Source organism: Mytilus trossulus, chromosome 3 (assembly GCF_036588685.1).
Source record: "Mytilus trossulus isolate FHL-02 chromosome 3, PNRI_Mtr1.1.1.hap1, whole genome shotgun sequence".
NCBI lineage: Eukaryota > Metazoa > Mollusca > Bivalvia > Mytilida > Mytilidae > Mytilus > Mytilus trossulus.
This window is the reverse complement of record NC_086375.1, coordinates 45,915,179-45,930,145: the sequence shown is the minus strand read 5'-3', so window position 1 is coordinate 45,930,145 and position 14,967 is coordinate 45,915,179. Positions and strand designations below refer to the sequence as shown.

General features: G+C 31.2%; 1 protein-coding gene across 1 annotated transcript; it reads left to right on the top strand.

The window, feature by feature from the left end:
• Positions 1 to 653: 653 nt before the first annotated feature.
• LOC134711624 (sodium/potassium-transporting ATPase subunit beta-2-like) lies at positions 654 to 5,339 on the top strand. The gene is made up of 6 exons (XM_063572342.1): positions 654 to 897; positions 2,122 to 2,262; positions 2,945 to 3,055; positions 3,556 to 3,749; positions 4,341 to 4,445; positions 4,782 to 5,339. The coding sequence occupies exons 1-6, from the start codon at positions 750 to 752 to the stop codon at positions 5,019 to 5,021; spliced, it is 939 nt and encodes a 312-aa protein (XP_063428412.1). The 5' UTR covers positions 654 to 749; the 3' UTR covers positions 5,022 to 5,339.
• Positions 5,340 to 14,967: the final 9,628 nt, after the last annotated feature.

Sequence of the window (14,967 nt, the reverse complement as noted above, 5' to 3'; positions counted from 1 at the left end):
ATCTATTGGGGGTTTATTCATTAAACTAAGTTTATTTACCACATGTTTGCATTATCGGGGTACGGGTCTACAAAGTTTTAAGCCAATTGTTACGTTTAAACGCACTGCATGTGTTTGCACCTGTACTTCACTAAGGAACCTGTTGTTCATTGGTTGTCATTTGTTGATGTGGTTCATAGGTGTGTTTTGTCGTTTCTTGTTTTTCATATAGACTAGACCATTGGTTCTCCTGTTTGAATAGTCATTCAGTTTGGACCATTTATAGCTGAACTGCTGACCGTCAACCATTTACCGATGATTTTTGGTAAATAATTACAACAGTTCCATAATAAGGGAAACCTGGAAGCATCCAGCCATCTGCTTAAACTGGCCAAATAATACCAAATATCACATTTTAATTCTATCTCTATCTCTCTTAGTCCAAGGCTATTCTTTAATGTGTGGTTTCAAGGCAAAAAAGTCACTGACTGCATCAAAACATTTCCCATAACAGACGCGGGAATGATTATCTGGTCAATGTCTCTCTATGATAATTCATTTCATATTTGAATTTTAATTAAGCCTGTATTTTTGTACAAGAATTGGTTTTATAAATCTTGCTACACAAAGTATTGCATTTCCGGATTTTTATCATTTCTATTCGGTCAATGACTTTTTTTGCACCTGTAGTCTGGTTTATTTACCTGTATGCAAGTTAACTAATTTCCCTTACTCTGTCCTGGAGTAGTGAAAAAACAAATTACCTGAAAATGGCGTCGACCGTTAGCGGGAGCACAGCATTTACTTACCAAGCAGATCCAGACACAGGGACGTTCCAGCGGCGTTTAGGCGATGTATCAACTTTTTTTTATGATTCGGAGGAAGGAAAAATACTTGGCAAAACTTTTCGACAATGGAGTAAGTTTTATGGAACAAACACATATTACACACTGACAAATTATGATTCATTTCCGGATTCACCTGTTTGTTTACATTTGATTAAAATGCTATTTTTTGTTGAAATGTAGATTTTGATCACACAAATAAATCTCATTAAATAACCACTTGCAACAGATTTGTCTTTAAACTGACCAACAGGTTGAACTGAGTGACCTATCATTCAAATGTAAAAAACTGGTTTGGAAAATTTAAACTGACTAATGATATAAATTACTATTTGCGATTTAACTTACCTGAATGTGTTTTACATTTCATTTTGTTTGTGTGGAAATATATATAGTGAACATAGTAAATGATTAAAACAATATGCTAATAATTTCAAAGCCAATAATGTAAAAGAACCGAAAGAGTTGAAGAGCTCTTTGACTGATAAGGACCTAAAATAGAGGAATAAAATAGAGAAAGGAAAAATAGAATGTGTCAAAGCGACAACAACCTGACCATAGAGGTCAGGAGACAACAGCTGAAGGCCACCAATGGGTCTTCAATGAACCGAAAAAAAAACGCACCGGAGGCGTACTTCAGCTGGCCCCTTAAAAAATAATATGTATACTAGTACAGTGATAATGGACGTCATACTAAATATCCATCTTATTTAACCATTGTATTAAGGAGTTGAAACCTTGTATTCAAAATTTATGTATCATTATTTAAGAAAGGGTTTTTACAATGTATGATTAATGCATACATGTATGTCAGTACTAAAGACTACCACAGTATTGACTACTGATCTAATGATGACCTTATGAACTGATAGTTAACCAGTAAAGGTATCAAGTGATTTAAAAACATAAAAAAAAACATTAAAATTGCATACATCATAAGAGCCAGCTTTAGAATGAAATACAAAATGTAAAGTAAAGTGCATTGCAAAAGTAATTAACTTACAAAAATTTATCTTCATATTGAGATACAATTTCTGACAACAACAAAGCCACAGCCCACAATTTTATACAATGTCACAATTTAAATTACAAAGTGTTAAAAGAAATTCACTTGTTTGATTACATTGTGTAAAAATATCATTTGTCAGGCAGTTTATAACTTAATTTTGTATTTTATATTTTTTACATTTTGATTATACACATGTAACTATAAATCCTGACATAAAAAGACAGCAGATTTCATTATATGCAAGTGTCATAACAAATCAATATTTCACTTTTTGTTTCTTTGTTTCAGTATTTGGTGCCATGTTTTACATGGCATTCTATGCTTGTATTGTTTTCTTTATGCTGGCGTGTGGTGCTGTTGTCTACCAAACATTAAACTGGAATATGCCAAGACTTCAAGGGCAAGACAGTCTTCTACAGCAAAATCCATGTAAGTATTGCATTTAGCTGTACATTTTGTACATCAGTTTAGTTGAATAATTGAAGTGAATCCTTGTCATCTTATTGTCAATCATAGACAATGTATTTTCCCCAGTGATTCATCTACATTTCAGATAAGTCAGATGAGACTTGGTTGTTACTTATATATTTGTAACTGCCAGAGAGAATCTGTAAATTTAAATTATGAATATATAATAAAGGCATCAGAGATTGTCACTCACTCAGTGAGACAGCCACCCACATAAACAAATAACTAAAAAAACATCTTTTGTTTACGTTTTATAGATATAAATGTATCCCAATTTTTATTAGCTGGTTTAATATATTTCAATGTCTGACACCATGTGAAAATCTTATGCATTTATCATATAAATCGTATGTAGTCCCATATTGGGGGAGGGAGGTCAGCCCTTTCTATATCTGCCTTTAACACTTGAAATGTTAAGAACTGAACAAAGATGCATTTGTAGCTATAATCATTGGACAAAATATATTGTAGCTATAAAAAATTAAACAGAGATACATGTAGCTATAAAAGATATATTAGAGCAAAACACAACAAAAATACGAGGAAAAGAAAACACTAAGACAAACCAATACTTGATTTGTTTTGTAGCAGGATTACAATTGAAATGCATTAAAATTTAAAAGTATTTCATTTATTTTGACAGCACTAGGTTTCCGTCCTGTCCCCAGTGTTGACATGACATTAATTAGGTTCATCAAGGCAGATCCAACTTCATATTCTCCTCTCACAGACAACCTAGAAGCATATTTACAATGTAAGTACTTAATTACAGATAATCAATAGCAAATAAATTACTTTTGAATGAAATTTACCATAAAATATAAACAATTTTAGCAAGACAAATATAAATTCTACTACAACACTTTTTGGAAAAGAGATTTATTCATTCAAGAGAGTTAAAAAAAAGTTAGTGAGATTAACACATTTAAACATTTTAAACAAGATTTGACTCTGAATTACATTTCATGACTGTGTTAAAACTAAAATTACCACACAAGTAATTTTATTCTTTTAGAGTATACTACATGCAATACATTTAATGACTTTGTGTAAACAAAATTACATGTAAGTTTTATTCTAATAGAGTAAATGAATTACATCTTAAAACTGTTTTAAAAAATAATTACAAGCAAGTTTTATTCTTTTAAGGTACACATATGATTACATCCCATGACTTTGTTTAAAACAAAAATTGAAAATATTTTTATTATTTAAGAGTACATGTATTGATTCTTTATTTAATACTCTTTTTAGTTTATGAAAATCAAAACCAAGTTACTGATACAGGAGTGATGGTTGATTGTAAAACCTACAACAAAAGACGACCACAAACAGAATGGGACAAAGCATGTAGATATGAACTTAACAATCTGGGTCCAGATTGTATTAAACAGCAAGCATTTGGAATGGATGATGGCATGCCATGTATTTTATTAAAGTTAAACAGGGTAATTGTTTAGTATTTACAAAGTTTCGTGATATCTTAATGGTATGATATGGCTACTTATTTCAAAATCATTTTGTTTTCCTTCTGTCAAGAATATACATCATCATTAATTTCTAAAATTTTGCTTTGAACTTTTATTTGGTTAATTTTTTAACATCACTCAAGTTTTTCTCAACAATAGATTTCTCATCAGTGATACATGTATGGAAAAATATTAAAGACATCCTCAAAGTAAGAATAAGTATAAATAGTTATCAAAAGTACAAAGATTATAAAAATCATCTAAAAGGGATTAAGGAAAATTTACAGGCTTTAAAAAAAAAAGTAAATTTAAGTTGTAAATAAAATGTAAAAAATAGTTGAAAGGTTTAGATCTTTTTTCAGCAGTCATTAGTATTAGATGTCCCATGATTTGGCAACAATTGTAATTGTCCCTTCTAGATACTACTTGTATCAATTTCCAATATTTTGATGATGTGTATTTTTTGATGATGTACTTACACAACTATGTGGTACATGTATGTACATGTACTTTAATTTCATTATACCTGCAGGTAACAAAGTCATCAAACCAATAACTTTTTTTCCTTAGGTTTTTGATTGGCACCCTGAGGATTATCACAATGGTACAGAAATCCCAGCAGAAATTCTAGAAAATTATGAGCCGTACAATGTGCACCTCAAATGTTTTGGTGTGGTAAGTTATGCATTACTAAATTCATTTAAAACTGCTTTACAATTAATTATCTGATTCGAGGTCATATTATCAATATCAATGGACAGATCCAGGTTTTTTGAAATGGAGATAATTTCAAAGAAGTGAAGATATACAGCCTCATGTAGCAAGCCAAAATATTTTGGACAACATTATGCTAAAATTCAAACAAATTGTAAGAAACAAATTATTGAGGCCTGGCCTATAGATTTAAAAGTTTATTGTGAAGACTGATACAGGATTAGGCTACTTTTGTTAAATATATCAAATACATATTGTGTTTATATGTTCACCTACTGCACTGGTTTATTTTTACAGACACCAGCTGATCAGGACAACATTGGAGACTTTGAATACCATCCTCCACAAGGTTTCCACTTCAAATATTTTCCATTTCGTAATCAGCAGGGATACAGATCACCCTTGGTATTTGTTCGTTTTATGAACCCAGCACCAAATATACTGATAATGGTAGAATGCAGAGCTTATGCCAAAAACATTAGACGCAATAGTGTTGAGCGTTCAGGAGTCGTCAGATTTGAATTACTTGTTGACTAAAATCATAATAGTGCAATGCAATTAAGCAATTTTTTAAGTGCTTTATTGGGTGGGATCTTCAACATTCCATGAATATTACATATCGGGATAGATACATGTTTTTAACAGAATTGACTCTAATATATGTTTAATAGTCTTCCATCTGTAATCTTGTAAGAAGCATATACTGGTATTCTTCTGTTTGATGTCAATTTGCTTTGGGTTTTTTTCAATGTAGCTACTTGTTTTGGTCTTAATGCAATAATGGGCGATTAAAAAAAGTTTTTTTTCAAAGTGGTGTTATGCATCAGCATTAATAATAAGTGCATTTTTTATTTATTAATACCGGTATTTAACTTCATTAGTGAACTAATTTTGATAAGAATACATGTATCTGAAGTTATTCTCACATTAATTTTTGCATGGGATAATATAAAATCATTAGGTATACAAAATATATTCTCAGATTGGTTTAAAAATCATAAATTATGTCTTTCTTAATAACAGGAATTTGATTTATGCTAGCTTTATAGGGTATTAAATTTCTTACTGGTTTGTTTCATTAAATTAAAACACACATTTCTCTATGAACAAAATGTTCCATATAATGTAAATAAATGTATACATAAATTTTATTTCATATGATTAGAGAATGTATCAAATGATTATTTTGTAAATTTTATACCAATTGTCTTTCTTTTTTATGGTTGTGTAATTAACATTTACATTGAAAATTCCAAGAACTATAAAGAAGAAATTAGTGAGACCTTGATCTGATATTTTTAGAAATCATTTTACAATTTCACATTAAAATGTTGATAGAAAATCACATTTTCCCTTGCAACAGGTTGTTTTTATTATATTGACATATCAAAGACTTTTTGACCAACATTGATGTTAATTTTTAATTTGACATTTCAAAAAATGTGTGGAGGACAGCTTCTATCACATTTTATTTAGGTTCCATCAACATTTTGCTTATACTTTTTTAAGTTAAGGTTAATTAAGCTTAATATATTCACATATTAAATAATTCTACAATATGATTCAAGTAATGATAATAAGTCACCCTATCAGAAACTGTTTTTGCATAGCTTTTGAAGAAAAGTGTACCTAGTTATGGCTATCTTATTAATGCTTCATTGCCATACTTTTATTAATCTGCAACTGCTCCTTCACCAAATGTTTTAAAATTATGAATTTTTATCTTTTATGATTACAAGTTTTAATTTCCCACTTTCAGTTCAAATCTAAGGGTATACTCAGTTAAACTTATGAGCACCAGTGTGTTATCTAATCAATTTAATTTATAAATGTATAAGTACTTGTTATAAGAGGTCCTAAAGTAACCATATCAAGATTTTTGTCGAGCACTGTACATGTATATTTGTGCCATAGCATCTATATGACAGTTCCTTTGATAAATGTTGTGAATAAAATATACATTTCATTTGTTTATCAATTTTGGTATACCATACATTATAAAAATCATGAGATTTACTGTAATTTATGTTATCATTGACACAACTTAAAATGACTTGTGGAAGTTTATTTTGACAGTCAGAAATCTATAATCTATATCAATCATGGTAATAACCTAAGAACTGCCTTATATTTTTTGTCTTTATTTTGATAAAACTTGATAACTGATGTATATTTTTATCTCAATATTTTTCAAATTTTAAATGTTTTTAAGTTTTTAAAGATATTTATCAGAGTTTAAGGAAAATGATCAATTTAGTATTTGCCTTTCAACAATTATTCAATAACACCATGTAGTGTTGAATTCATATAAAATATTCCAAATGCGAGTTTAAATTATTGCGTTTACAACTCTGTCGCATTTTTCGCAATAATAAAAACCTCACAATAATTTCTGAATTTACAGTAATTCTGACAAGGTAGCGCTAGAGAAGGACAAGTTATAGACAAAAGTAGTCAAAAATTTATCTATTTTTGGTTTATTATGACTACACTTCTGACTCTTCTAAGTAAATTGATACTAATTTACTATACAATAATTTTGAATCATTATCCTTAAAACAAAAGAGAAAAACAACATTGCATATGTTTGTAGATTTTTTGTTGAGAAATAAACAGAATTGTGAGAGTATCCATTTCTATTCTGGTGATATTCATCAGAACCCAGGAAGTGGTAATACCCTTACATTTTTTTTTACCTCAAACAAAACTAGGAACAGGTAATTGTACATAATCTTAAACTTCATAACTTGTATATAGCATATTTCATTGATGTATATTAATCAAAGAAAATGCAGCCAAGTAAAAGAAATGTTCATAGCTATAATATTTTATAATTACATGTAAATAAAATCACTTATCAGTATGAGTTGTCATTGATTTGTTTCCTAAGATAATCAGAGTGAAAATGAAAAATGTGTAAATAATGTGTGGCCTAGACTAAAAAATACCATAGTTTTTATGTGTCCATTTAGGGGACATATTATGGTATACCCTTGTCAGTCTGTCCTTCGTCAACGTGTCAGTCTTTACCTTAACGCTTTAACCAATTTGCATAAAACTTTGAGGAATTGTTTAAATCTATTTACATGAGCATTGGTTGGTTTTTTTTATAAATTTTAGATATTAAATTCTCGAGTAATGGCGTTTTATTCATCAAAAAAGAGATAGTTTCCAGTTTTCTGACAAAAACTCAAAAGTGCTTTCAGCAGTTTTCAAGAAATTTTGGTGAATTGTATATATTCATAACACATGAGCTCTCTTTTGATTTTTATAGATTTATGATTTTACATTGAGAAGTTATTGAACTTTATTCTTTCAAAACACGACCAGCGTATCATGTCCTTATGGCGCACAGCTGTTTATTAGTTCATCTTACCCAAAGGTTCATGTTTGTTCCACTGCACATAGAAAAAGTACATGTGGGGCATCCATGTATTATGGACACATTCTTGTTTCTTCAGTTTTTCAAAACAAATTGCATTCACTGAGTCAGGCTTTGTGCCAATACAGTACTATTTGATGACACTATTAAATGTTCTTATTGAAGTCGAATGGATATAATATTTTGATGATCTTGGAAATTGTCAACCTCTTTAACAAGGGCTACAATCAAAATCATGTGATGGAGGCGTCTTTCAGCTGGACCCTAAACATTTATATACTAGTTCAGTGAGAATGAACGCCATACTAATTTCCAAATTGTATACAAGAAACTGAAATCAAAATAATACAAGACTAACAAAGGCCAGAGACTCCTGACTTAGGACAAGCGCAAAAATGCGACGGAGTTAAACATGTTTGTGAGATCTCACTGGCCCTCCCCCTATACCTCTAGCTAATGTAGAAAAGTAAACGCATAACAATACGCACATTGAAATTCGGTTCAAGAGAAGTCCGAGTCTGATTTCAGAAGATGTAACCAAAGAAAATACACAAAATGACAATAATACATAAATAACAACAGACTACTAGTAGTTAACTGACCTGCCAGCTCCAGACTTCAATTAAACTAACTGAAAGAGTATGATTTCATCATATGAACATCAGGCACAATCCTTCCCGTTAGGGGTTTAGTATCATACAATCATAACATGTATGAGAAGAACACAACCCGTGTCATGCCAACAACTGGTATTTGAAAAAATGTGTTTAGTTCCGATACAAAGACCCTATAAGTGAATCAATATTAACGCCAAAATATGCAATCTTTAATGACCAATATCGTAACTATATCCCTTCTTAATAAGTCTATTCAAAGGTTTTGTTAGTTTCTGAGGTGAATACTCACACCTTTGTGCTTTATAAAGAATATTTCCATAGAAAAATAGATGTGAAATACCTGAACGTACAAGAAGTCTGCATGTTAATAAAGTATAACTCATAAACAATGTTTGTTCAACTTAAAACTAAATTGTGTATTGGAAACCTAATTTTTATGCAGCTCCGTACAAACAATGATACATTGCCGGTGTGTTCTACTATACCAGATTTAGATTCTTTAGAATATTACATTAGTGTTCTCCATTACAAATCTCACATAATGATAATACACAATATAATTGAGAATCGAAATGGGGAATGTGTCAAAGAGACAACAACCCGACTAAAGAGAGGAAAACAACATTGAAAGTTTTACATGAAGTATCATATAGACAATTGTTTCTTAATTCTTATACAACTCTAAAAGATTTGTATAAATAGTTAAATTCAAGAACACATTGGAAAAAAAACTATATCTTCATCTCTTAATAAGACTAGATATAAAAAAATGTTCGTTACTGTCTCTGTTTCAGAAAATTACAGACCAATAACTATTGTGAGCTGTTTCGGAAAAGTCTTTACAGCGGTATTAAACGAACGCCTTAAAAAATTCTCAGAACAAACATCTCTTCTTAAAGAAAATTAAAATGGTTTCCGAGAAAAATACTCAACAATGGATTGCGCGTTTCTTCTGAACTCTCTAATTGAAGTTTTACAACACTCAAAAAAGAAACTATTTTGCGCATTTGTAGACTTTGAAAAGGCCTTCGATACGGTTAATCGTAATTTCCTATGGTTTAAAATGTTGAACAGCAATATAAAGGGGAAAATGTTTAATACTATTTTCAGCATGTACCAGAATATTAAATCCAGCTTGAGCTATAATGGTCAAATTTGTGAGCCGTTCGCTTGTGAAATCGGTGTCAGACAAGGAGAAAATCTGTCACCGTTTTTATTTGCTTTATACTTGAATGACCTAGAAGACTATCTCATCTCAGAAAATGTTTTAGGCATGAAGACAATAAGTAAAGATATAGAAGAAAAACTTGGAACTTTAATGAAATTATTCATAATTCTCTACGCGGATGACACTGTAATCCTGGCAGAATCACATGAACAACTACAACATGCGCTTAACAAATTTAAAAAGTATTGCGAAACCTGGAAGATGCGAGTAAATGTTGCTAAAACTAAAATCTTAATTTTTTCAAAAGGAAGAACGACAAACCCTCCACTTTTCCGATTCAACAACCATCATATTGAAACTGTAAAATACTTTAACTACCTAGGAATTATTTTCAGCAAAACAGGCAACTTTAAACAATGCAAACAAAATTTAAAGGACAAAGCAATAAGTGCAATGTACGAAGTTTTAAGGAAGGGAAGAATTCACAATTTATCAATTAAATGCCACGTAGATTTATTTGACATACTGGTAAAACCTATTCTGCTATATGGATGCGAAATATGGGGTTACGAAAACATAGATATACTAGAAAGAGTTCAAACTAAATTTTTTAAGCTACTTTTACATCTTAAGCCATCTACTCAAAACGAATTCATTTACGGAGAATTGGGTCGGTATCCCCTAGAAATAGATATAAACATTAGAATTATATCTTATTGGACAAAGTTAATTACCGGTAAAGAAAGTAAGCTCGCTGCTGTCATGTTTAGATACCTTTTGAAGTTATCACAAGAAACAACATTTCGATCGCGATCATTAGACAAGATGAAAAGTATTCTAAATAATTGTGGATTTTCTTACTTATGGTCATTCCAAAATACACCACCTAACATTAAATCGACAATTAAACAAAGACTAGAAGATCAGTTTACACAGTTATGGACAGGAAAGGTAAACGATTCGCCGAAAGCCCTGAATTATCGCCTATACAAGACATTACACAATTTCGAACACTACCTTAATGTACTTGACGATAAAGATGTGATAACAATGTCGCGGTTTAGGACCATGAACCATAAACTGCCGATTGAAAATGGCAGATGGCAAAACATTCCCCGTGAACAGAGAAAGTGTCCGTTATGCAGAGCTGCTATAGGTGATGAATACCACTATGTAATGGAATGCAGCAGTCTCCTGACAAATAGAACACAACTAATTGACAATAGATACATAACGAACTGTAATGTTATAAAATTTAATGCTATTATGAACCAAAAACAGAAATCCAAACTCCAAAAATTGTGCAAATTTATCAGAATTATATATGACAAACTGGATTCTCTCTGATGTTAACCTGTCGACTACACTGATCATACCGTTGTAAAAAATAACCTCATAATATTATTTAATGCTTCCTCAACAAATGTACTTGTATGTAATGTAATCATGTAAACTAATGTGTTTTTCTGTATACCTTTGTCCAACTTAGGTGATACCAGAATAAAATGATATATAATATAAAGTACAGAATTTGCAAAATCGTTTTTTTCTTAGATTTTTGTTTGATCTACGCCGCTATAGAAAAATGCCTCAAATTTTACTACAGCCGGTCATCTCAATTATAATACTAGTAGGAGAATCAATGACATCTAACACCAACAACTTTTAATATTTAATCACTCAGACATACGTGTGACAAGAGGAATACAATGTTAACGTTAACCTGTACAAACAGTAATATACAATGGTGGATATGCAAAATAGAAATATATTTATGACAAACGAGACGATTTCAATTTTGAAATTAAAAATTCTCTGTCACGTGCATATTGTGTAATGTTAAAGTTGTTATTCTGTTTGGTAATTGTCTGATGTCATGATGAGTTAAGCCCTTTTTCCGTCAGGTTTTTATAGTTTGTTCTACATTATACTGTTTCACCACGGTTCCATGTGATGGGGAAGGCGCTAGCAAACATGTTAAACCTGCCACATTCTTTGTGTGTCAATCTGTTCCAAATCAGGAACATGTAGTTCAGTGGTTGCGTGAGTATATTTTTCGTTTTTGTAAAGTGTCATATATAGATTAGGCCGCTATAGTGTTATCAATTCAATTGATTTTATTATTTTTATGTCAGGACATTTTGTATACCCGATTATGGTCACTATGCGAAATGCCATGTTTTTTTTTCATTGCTGAAGCCGTACTGTTTACATTGTCTTCATTTTGATTTTGGTGGATAGTTTTGTCTTATTGGCAATCATACCATGAACTTCTCCTTATATTTATAAAAGAAGGTGTGAAATAACAAAAAACAATCTAATTAAAATATTGATCTCTGATTACGTTATACTACATACGACTCATATGTAGTATAACGTAATCAGAGATCACGACTCATATGTAGTATAACGTAATCAGAGAGATAAATATTTTAATTAGACAGAACCAAAAATAAAGAGCCTTAATAAGTATTTGTCAAAGAACGCATACACCTTTTTCTCTTAAAAAAGTTAATCAGAAAGTACCGTTACCTAATATATAAACATTCAATGTCTATTTTCTCAAATAATACAAGATGGTCTTGAGTTTTAGATTCTAGGCGCTGAAGTTGTGTTTCTTTTTTTTGTGTTACCTTACAGTTTTCCCTTTGTCTGATTTTAATACAGTTTTTGGCTGCTGGATCCCAATTATTGTCACATTGACATATAATGAGAATAAGAAGAGGGTTGACATACAATGAGACAACTCTCCACTAAAGACCAAATGACATAGAATTTAACGACATTATTGCTGCCACATGTATAGTTCGTGTAGAGCAGGATATGTTTACTTTCTGGGGCTCTTGAGTTCACCCAGTTTTTGGTGGGGTTCGTGTTGCTAAATCTTTAAATTGTTTTATGGACTATTGTTTGTTTGTTGGTCGTCGAGATCTGTTCCTCTTTTTATCAAAGACGCTGTCACTTAATTTTCTATAGTTTGAATATCCGTCCCTCTGGTATCTTTCGCCTCACTCTTAAGTCTTTTTCATCCTGTTTGGGTTGCTCACTTGTTCCCCCTCAATAGAACTGACCAATAAACAACTATAATACAAGCGGGAGTTTATCTAGTTCTAAAACCAATCTAATTGAATTGTTGATCTCTGATTACGTTATACTGCATATGCAGTATAACGTAATCAGAGATCAACATTTCAATTAGATTGTTCTAAAACCTATCTAATCCACCAATTTCGTTTGAAAATGACTGTGCCAATTAAGTTAGGAATATGACAGCTTCTTTCGTTCTGTTTTTTTTTTTTTAATATCTACTATGTTGTCAATCTAATAAAAATATAAACCTCTGATTTCAGAAGAGGATAACGAAGTCAAAAAGTCTGTATTTGAATTAGATTGGGTGTTTCTGTAATTTTTGTTTTTGTTGTAAATGTCGTTTATATTTATAATGGAGAAAAAGTATGTAGAATTGTCTATATTTTTGTTTAAATTCTATAATGAATTTCGTTGTCTTTCATGTTTACTGAGCTATTCGCTAATAAATTTAGAAATTACTAAGAAGGTTCAGACTACATACGTAAGTCATATATATTCCTCAAGTTTTCAAGTCTGGTTTACATCCGAGGCTATTAATTATTCGCTTTTAATGTTTTTAATGAAAGTAGATACAGTCAAGCACCAGACGCATGTAATTCAAATAGTTCTGTTTTTATACGACCACAAACATTTTTGCGGTCGTATATTGGTATCACGTCGTCGTCGGCATCAGCGTCGTCCGAAGACCGATCGTTTCTGTATACTTTAGACTTTAAAGTTTAGTATAAGTAAAGAGAAATCAATAAGATTTTAACACAATGTTTATAACCACAAAGGAAGGTTGGGATTGGTTTTGGGGATTATGGTCCCATCGGTTTAAGAATTAGGCGCCCAAAGGGGTTCAAAGGGAATTTGGGGCCCAAAACATACATTTATCTAGTTTCAGGACAATAAGTTGTGTATAAGAATTTAATTACTCTGCAATTGTACCATAATGCTTATACCATTAAGTCGAAGGTTGGGATTTATTTTAAGGGTTATGGGGCAAACAGTCTAGGAATTATGGGCCAAAATGGGGCCAAAACAAGCTTTTTGAAGTTTCGGGACAATAGCTTGTGTTTAACTGTATGGATCTCTCTGACATTGTCCCAAAAGGTTCCGTTTAATGAAGGGAAGGCTTGGTGTCAGTTTGAAATAAACATCCATGACCATTTAGGAATAAGAGGCCAAAAAGGGCCAAAAAGAAGCATTTTTCTAGGATACAGACAATGACTTGTGTTTAAGTGTATATATGGATCTTTCTGAAATTTAACTACGACTTTTCTAACTACAATAGAAAGGCTGGAATTGATTTTTGAGATTCTTGCTCCAAGGGGGGTTTCAATAACAATAAGTAAGGGGTCGAAAGGGGGCTCAAATAAGCATTTTTGTAGTTTTCAGTCAACTACTTGTTTTTAAGTGTATAAATATCTCTGAAATTAGACCACAAGTTTCAATACTACAAAGGGGTGGTTTTAGGAAGTAATGAATCAAATCATTGAGCAATTTGGGGCAAAAAAGGGAAGGAACAAGGGTTTTTGTGGTTAAAGGACAATTTAGACAATTTAAAAGCAGTGTAAGGGAGATAATTCGGTTCCAATTAAAATTTATATATATGTTTGATAACTTGATTACCTCCCTAACATTGCTTGAAAATCATGTGAAAGGAAAGGATAATTGTCTTGATATGTGTAACTGTAAATTTATTTTCAGAAGTTACTGTTAATTTATATTAATCTTAACCAAAATTGTAAGTTATTTTATATTTTAATACTTTAGGATGTATTTAAATGAGTAGTTATTGTTCCCAACTTAACTAAAAATTTAAATTGAGATTTATTTTGGAATAAGGGATTGTGGGAGGTGAAAAATAATGGGGAGGGGTTGGGGAGATTTTTCTCATTTCAAATTCAGAAATTTTTGGAGGGGATTTATATTCAACAGCTTAGTGTATTGCTCAAAGCAAACAAAATAATTTTAAGTTCATTAGACCACATTCATTCTGTGTCAGAAACCTTTACTGTATCAACTATTTAATCACAATCAAAAGTCAGAGCTGAATCAAGCTTGAATGTTGTGTCCATACTTGCCCCAACTGCTCAGGGTTCGACCTCTGCGGTCGTATAAAGCTGTGCACTGCGGAGCATCTGTTTTTTTTGTTTGTTTTTTGTTTGTTTTTTTTTTTGTTTTTTTAAACCCAATGCATATCTCTAGTGAATCAGTCAGTGTGCCACTGTGGGAAAAAAT

Bases quoted from the DNA above. Each gene is read 5' to 3' on its own strand.
- LOC134711624 (XM_063572342.1), top strand. From the start codon at position 750: ATGGCGTCGACCGTTAGCGGGAGCACAGCATTTACTTACCAAGCAGAT. The intron at 2,263-2,944 runs GTAAGTATTGCA...TTATTTTGACAG, and splicing joins TCTTCTACAGCAAAATCCAT to CACTAGGTTTCCGTCCTGTC. The intron at 4,446-4,781 runs GTAAGTTATGCA...TTATTTTTACAG, and splicing joins ACCTCAAATGTTTTGGTGTG to ACACCAGCTGATCAGGACAA.